This window comes from Myotis myotis, unplaced genomic scaffold (genome assembly GCF_014108235.1).
Source record: "Myotis myotis isolate mMyoMyo1 unplaced genomic scaffold, mMyoMyo1.p scaffold_m19_p_14, whole genome shotgun sequence".
Taxonomy (NCBI): Eukaryota; Metazoa; Chordata; class Mammalia; order Chiroptera; family Vespertilionidae; genus Myotis; species Myotis myotis.
In genome coordinates this window covers 51407867-51415049 of record NW_023416318.1, presented here as the reverse complement: position 1 = coordinate 51415049, position 7183 = coordinate 51407867, and the positions used below count along the sequence as shown (strand labels likewise).

The following is a 7183-nucleotide window of genomic DNA, read 5'->3' as shown; positions in this document are numbered from 1 at the left end:
GACACCAAGAGAGCAACGGAGGGGGGGTGGGGTACTGTGTGCTCTGAGTTCGTTCTAAAATAAAGGGTAGGCTAACCTCTGTAACAAATAGCCACAGCAATTCTTGGTGGCTTAACCCAACTGTATTCATTTCTCCCTCACATCACAGTCCAATGCGGATGTTTGAGAGGGGACAACTTCTACTCTACACAGTCATTCGGGGACCCGTGTCTCCTTCCATCCGGGGGCTCCTCATCGTTTAGAGTCTGGGAGCTCTACCATGCATCCCCGCATACGGCCAAGTGGGCAATGAAGGTGCATGGAAAATCTTCACATGGCGTGTCCATTGAAAACCGTGTTAATGGTTTCAGGGGCCCAGCCTGGCACCCATTTACCAAACTTCCACCCACATGCCATTGGCTAGACTTGGTCACCTGCTCACCCCGATCAAAAGCGTTGAAAACGAATTATAACCAGCTGGCTTCCAGAGTTTGCTTTTGATGAATATATTCTGCTTTTGGTGATACTGTGTTTGTTTGTTTTTCCAGTGCAAAAGCAGGCAGGAGGGGTGGGAAATAACAGACGAATGAAACAATTAGCAAACAATATGTTGTGATGAAAAGAAAAGTTAGGCTCATCACCAACCTTCTGCTGAGCGGCCCCTTTCTTCCTTCTTTGTCGTAATTGCCAAAAGGCTACAATGGCAGGTGCATTTTCCTTCCTTTACTTTAAGCTCCTCTTTCCAGTGTCTCAGAGTCAAGGTGTTCTCTGCCTTATACTTCAAAGCGGGGAGGGATGTCAGGGAACTTATTCTCCCTGGTGGCTGCTCAAGCAGTAAGTCTTTTATCCTGGCAGACAGGGGAGGGCTGGGAAGGAGATGCGCAAAGTTGCATGTTGATGTTTGAACCTTTTGACGCTGTGTTTGGAAGCCCTGGAAATAGTATGTGTTGATTATCCTCAAGAATGCTGAGAACAGCCTGTTCTTCTGTCCCCCGGGGCACAGGGAGATAGGACAGGTAGGACAGAACACAGCATTCCGAGCAGATGCATCGTAAATGTTTGTGTACAGATTGGATCTGGACACGGACAGAGGGTTTTTTTAAAAAGCTACTCCACAATAAACCCTGAGCTGGTTTCAACATGTTCCCCTCAGACCCCAGCCATGAACTCTCAGACCCTCCCTCCCAGAGACCCCGGAAGTCCAGGTCATAGGCAGGTATGTAATGTACTTCTTGATCTTTGCAGCCATTTGTTCAATCCTCTTAACTTCAGGGCCAAAATAAGTTGTTTATTATTTACAGCAAATATATATATATTAAAGATCATCACAACTTGTGTTCAGTTCCAAGGATGGCAACTTACATTCTCAAAAGTGACCCCCCCCCCCCCCAGAAGCGTGAAGATTAACTCATTTGCTTAACCCTCTGAGCACAGTGCCTAGCCACCTGTCCATGGTCCATCCACATGGGCTATTCCCATTTTTATTTTTGCTGCTGGAGCCTGCTGTCCCTGGCACGTGAAAGGGGCCCGGGATGCAAAGTTGTGCAGAGCACAAGCCAATCCACAAGGCGTTCACTTTGTGCAGAGGAAGGAAGTCAGCACAGGTTGGCACTTAAACAGGATAAGAGACCCAAGAGCGGGCACAGCCTCCAAGGGGCACAGAGAGGAAGCCCCTGCTCTCTATTGGGAAAGAGGGGACATTCGCAGCAAAGCTGCTGCAGCCAGTTGTTTTGAAAAGGCAACCAGATGCCTAAGAACTCTTTAAGGCTGAACTTTACAAGCTTCCTTAAACCGTCGATCTAGAATTCCATCTGTATGAAAGTTACCTTTCGGCATCCAGCATCCACCCAGAGCACATTCACTCATGAACTCTCCATCCAGAAATGCGATCATTAATTACTGCTGGGCACTGTTCTCGCACGAAAGCTAACAAAACTTCTTTAGCAAAGATGGTGCTGGGCCTCAGAAACACTATGATGTGCTGCCCTCGGCGTTTGTGATCACCCTTTTCATAGACAGGAAGGGGCTGGCCAGGGCCCACTTTCCCGTGGCATTTCACACGGGGCTCCTTTTAAACCCTGCGCCGATGCCCGGAGAGGAGCCTCACGTCATAGGTGCAATTTCAAAGGCGAATGCACCTGGCAGGGAAAGGTCTGGGGAACCAGGACCAGCCCCGGGGCCATCAGGAACCCAGGCCCGGGGGCCCCAGCAGGGCCCAGGTGCCTGCCTCCGACAATGTGGTTCCCAGCCACTGGCTGCCTCAGCGCCCGGAGTGCACCGGGGTCTCTTCCCCATCCCCACCCCCAGGCTCAGCTTCATCGCTGGAGTCCTCACTCCCTGAACGCAAACCGCGGGCGGAGAGGCTCAGGCACAGCGGGTGTTGGAGCTGGGGGCGCGGGTGCCGGCGTGTCCCTCGCGCGCTCCCGCAGCGCTCACGCCCCCAGCCCCCCGCTCCCCGAGTGGCGCGCGCCCGGGTGCGCGGGGGACGGGGCGGGAGGGGCGGAGCGCGCGCTGGAGACCCGCCCCCCACTCCCCGCCCCCTCCCGCGGAGATTGACAGACCTTGGGCACCTGCCCCAACCAATGAGCGCGTCGCAGGGCGGGCCCTGGAACGCCGGGCTCCGGCTACTTAGAGCCGCCGCCTCCGCCGTGGGAAACCAGAATCCAGTCGGGACTGTGCCGGTGGATCGGGCGCCCCAGCCCGGCGACCCGCAGACGGAGGGGCTCCGTGCCGGGCGCCCCACAGCACCGTCCGCGCGGGGCAGAGCGGAGCCGCCGCAGCCCCACGCGCCGCCCAGGACCCACTTGCCGCCACTGCCTCCGCAGTACCCATGGGGACCAGGAGACTTTAAAGGAGTTTGGGGTTTCGGGAGCAGGGAAATCACGGGTACGGAAAGGCGGCTTTCTTTGCCTTGGAGACGTTTTCTCTTCGATGGTTTGGACCCTGTGCCCGGTAGGAGGGAGAGGGATTGGGGGGCTGAAAGTGGGCTCCCCACACAATCCACACCCACACCCACACGCGTACACCGCGCTGGCTTCCCCCTTCCTTCCCTTGCCTCTTTGTTCGGTTATTTTAGACAGAGCAGCCTCGCCCTGGCGCAGCCCGATCGACTGTGCTGGGGCGAAGGCGAGAAGTCAGGGGCGGCGTGCACCCGGTGGCCAGATGTGCCGTGCAGGGGTGTAGGTGCACAGATAGGGTGCGTGCCAGCGTGGGCCTGGGACTGTGTACGGATGTGGGGGTCGGAGTGGGCCATCGCGAAGGTTTGCCTTTGTGTGCTTATGTGGCAACATCGCACCAGGGTACCAGCCTGTGTTTAGACCCCAAGTGTGCAAAATGTTGCTGGTGTGTCAAGGAAGCGCCCGGGAGTCTGTCCCAGTGTCATTGTGCGCCGCGCCGGCAGGGAAGGCGTGCGACCCGGTGCAAAACTGAGCGGTGGGCTGGAGAGGGCGGGGACCGAAATGTGAGCGCAGCTCTAGGGCCTTGGGCGCCCCTTCTCCCTGCCAATGGACCCCTCCGCCCTTTCCTGGGAGTCGGTCTCCCACGCCGCCACAACCCACGCTGTCCTCCCCACTGGGACCCCGCACACCCTCCAGCCTGCCTGCCTTTCTCTCGGGGGACTTGGACCCAGTTCCCGGAAGGAGTCCCAGGCTGTCTGGTGGCGTCCACTCTCGCTCGTCAGCCCGGTGACTTCCGTGCCAGGCATGCCCCCTGGGGTGACACGGGAGATTCGCAGGGACTAGAGTAAGGTCTCCTGGGTGGGCGGGCAAGTCCCAGGGGCACCACACGTCCCGCGGGGGAGGGGCAGCCTGACTGATCGCGTCTCTGCCTCTCCTCTGGATTCGCAGATCCCCGCTCCTGGCCCTTGCCTCGTGCGTCATTGATGGGCAACCAACTGGACCGCATCACCCACCTCAACTACAGCGAATTGCCCACGGGGGACCCCTCTGGGATCGAGAAGGACGAGCTACGGGTCGGGGTCGCCTACTTCTTCTCGGATGAGGAGGAGGACCTGGACGAGCGCGGCCAGCCGGACAAGTTTGGAGTGAAAGCGCCCCCGGGGTGCACGCCCTGCCCAGAGAGCCCCAGCCGCCACCACCACCACCTGCTGCACCAGCTGGTCCTGAACGAGACTCAGTTCTCCGCCTTTCGGGGCCAGGAATGCATCTTCTCCAAAGTGAGCGGCGGCCCCCAGGGCGCCGACCTGAGCGTCTGCGCCGTCAGCGCGCTGCCTGCGCTCTGCGAGCCGGGCGACCTGCTGGAGCTGCTGTGGCTGCAGCCGGCCCCCGAGCCGCCGGCGCCCGCCCCGCACTGGGCCGTGTACGTGGGCGGCGGGCAGGTCATCCACCTGCACCGGGGCGAGATCCGCCAGGACAGCCTGTACGCGGCGGGCGCGGCCAACGTGGGCCGCGTGGTGACTAGCTGGTACCGCTACCGCCCGCTGCTGGCCGAGCTGGTGGTGCAGAACGCCTGCGGCCACCTGGGCCTCAAGAGCGAGGAGATCTGCTGGACGAACTCGGAGAGCTTCGCCGCCTGGTGCCGCTTCGGCAAGCGGGAGTTCAAGGCCGGGGGCGAGGTGCCGGCCGGCGCGCCGCCGCCGCAGCAGCAGTACTATCTCAAGGTGCACCTGGGCGACAACAAGGTGCACACGGCCCGGTTCCACAGCCTGGAGGACCTCATCCGCGAGAAGCGCCGCATCGACGCCAGCGGCCGCCTGCGGGTGCTCCAGGAGCTCGCCGACCTGGTGGACGACAAGGAGTAGCCGCGGGTGCCGCCGGCGCCCCTGTCTCCCCGCGCCCGCTTCCTTCCCAGCGCCAGAGCTCCCCGGCCAAGGATCCACCACCTCAATCCTCTCCTGCACCTGCCGCCGCCGCGGGGGCCAGCGCCCAAGCGGCCCCCGCGCACCCCTCTAGCCAGTGGCCTGAAGTCTCAGGAACCGGCCACGGGACTGGACTGCACGGACAGCCGCGCGCGGCGGAGCCCCCCAGTGGCGGCGATCCTGCTGGGAACCAGTGTGCATTTCCCCTCGCCTTAGAAGGGGGAGAGGGAGGATGGGCCGAGGGGAGCAGGGACTCGCCTGCCCCCACGAGTCACTGCTTAGAAACGACCTCCCCACCTACTAGAGAGGCACCATCCCCGCCCCCAATGCACAGAAAGACCTGTTGGAGGCGAGGGTGGATCTTTTCAGGGCGCAGTTCACTCCGGTATGGATATGTCCCCAGATTGCAGGATTTCCAAGAAATCGAGCCTGTCCCTTAAGCACTTGTGAATCATTCCACCACGAGAGAGCACCTAGGGACTCCGGGTCACCCCGAGGCTGCCCGGGACTGTTCCAGCTCTCCAGCCCCCAGGCCTGCTGGTTTTGTATTCCAGGCTGCGGGCTAAGCTAGACAGTGTTTGTTTCCTATGATTTCCACCCAGGGAAGCGCACGCCACCCCCTCGCACCCCGCATTCCCTGTGAGGCCCCCCAGCCTGACGGGAGGGAAATGGCGCAGGCCCGGCCCAGGCCAGGCAAGAAGGGCGCTTGTTGCTCTTCACCCTACATTGCTTCCTCCTTGGGCTGCATTTCAAAAATCATCCTATTTCTAAAGGGGTTGGAGGAGAGGGAGAGAGAAGACGAGGCAGTGTTCCAGAAACCAGCATTATGACAAAGCCAGCGCCGGTCTATTTAGTTTGGCTTTTCCTAACAGAAATCTTAGAAGGTGGGGAAGTGCAAATAAAGTTTTAAACAACGAGGGGGCAGTGCTCCAACTATGTCAACCAAGCATATCGTGTTGATGTTTTTATTGACCATTTTAGCAACATGCTAATAAAATTTCAAATTGAAATTTTTATTTTCATGGCTTTACTCCATGATCGTTTAAATACTGGGGGCCATTAAGAGTGGACTTAGCTACGAGCTTAGCTAGCATTGCCTTTTCACTCTGTTCTCAAATCCTTTGAGAATTCTGTTTTTGAATATTGTTTCTTTAAACAGCAGCCCTAAGTGCTGGTGGCGTTGCTAATTCATGTGAATGTTGTACTGAATCTCTGCCAGCGAAGGGGTTTACTGCTTTGGTGGATGTTGCTAGCAGGTTCCATGATGTTCCTTTTCTAGGTGGTGGAAACCATTACCATCCCACGTTCCCATTTCTGTTTTTCTTCCTCCCTCCCTTAATCTCCTTTTAAAAAATGAATCTAGAGTTAGTGGCTTTTCCCCTTCTCTGTGGTCCGTCCCACAAGTCATTCCTGAAACACCAGAAAGGACTTGTAGGATCTGTATAAACGTGTGTTTTTAAAAAAATTAAGGCTGTTTGAAACCCCTTCCCTGGGCAACAATGTACCACCTTCTCTCCCTGCTCGGCAGCCCAGCCGGGTGGACTATTACTTACTAATTCCGTGTGTGTCAGACATCGACAGCATCTGCGTCCCTTGTCAGGGAACTTGTCAAATAATGGTGTTTAGCTAATCATCGCAAGCAATTGCCTATTGACAGCTATGATTTAGTTGGACAGCAAATATTATGGCCAAAGCCAGTTTCTTGGCATTTCAAAAATAATGCAATAAACACTAGTCGAGGTTAGCTGAGACTGGAACTGCCTCTTCCGTGGTCAATGATTCATTTCTGTTTTGTGTTTTGGTTTTCATCCTGGAGTCATTCCCTGATCTTGACTCAAAAGGTCAGGTCAATGGACTATGAACTAGAGTATTTTTCTTACAGCTATCAAGTGATTTATTTTTTAAGAAAATGTTTTAAATGCATATGCTTTCCTTTCAGCACATACAATGGCAAAACTTTTGTACTAGCGCGCTCACCTTTGCATGTATGGAGAACTGAGAGTCCTCGAGTCCCCTCACTTATGCCTCTTTCAAGTCACAGATGGCAGATCACCAGCCGCGATCCGTTACTGTGTCTGCACACTCCGCATTCTTTCTGTGCCCTCCTCCTGTACCTTGGCTCTCTGCTGTATTAAACACCATCCTAAGCAACTGCTCCAACAGGACTCCTTGACATTTTGTCCTCCAGCTGTCACTCAGAGGGTGGGACTTCAGCAAAAGAAATGAATCGGTCTCTATCGCACTAGCACTAAGATTCACTTCCTCTGATGGCACATAATCTGATTGGTCTCTTTAAAAAATATTTTTATTGATTTCAGAGAGGAAGGGAGAGGGAGAGAGAGATAGAAACATCAATGATGAGAGAGAATCATTGATTGGCTGTCTCCT

At 56.3% G+C, this 7183-nt stretch overlaps 1 protein-coding gene across 2 annotated transcripts; it reads left to right on the top strand.

Moving 5' to 3' along the window:
• Positions 1-2606: 2606 nt before the first annotated feature.
• On the top strand, positions 2607-6955 carry LRATD1 (LRAT domain containing 1). 2 transcript variants are annotated; one of them, XM_036335301.1, is made up of 2 exons: positions 2607-2931; positions 3825-6955. In XM_036335301.1, exon 2 carries the CDS (start codon positions 3860-3862, stop codon positions 4736-4738), a length of 879 nt encoding a protein of 292 aa, XP_036191194.1. In that variant the 5' UTR covers positions 2607-2931; positions 3825-3859; the 3' UTR covers positions 4739-6955. The 2 variants fall into 2 exon arrangements, with proteins under 2 accessions (XP_036191194.1, XP_036191193.1); XM_036335300.1 differs by having other exon boundaries at positions 2608-2865.
• Positions 6956-7183: the final 228 nt, after the last annotated feature.

Excerpts from the sequence above, each read along its gene's own strand:
- LRATD1 (XM_036335301.1), top strand. The coding sequence starts at position 3,860 with ATGGGCAACCAACTGGACCGCATCACCCACCTCAACTACAGCGAATTG.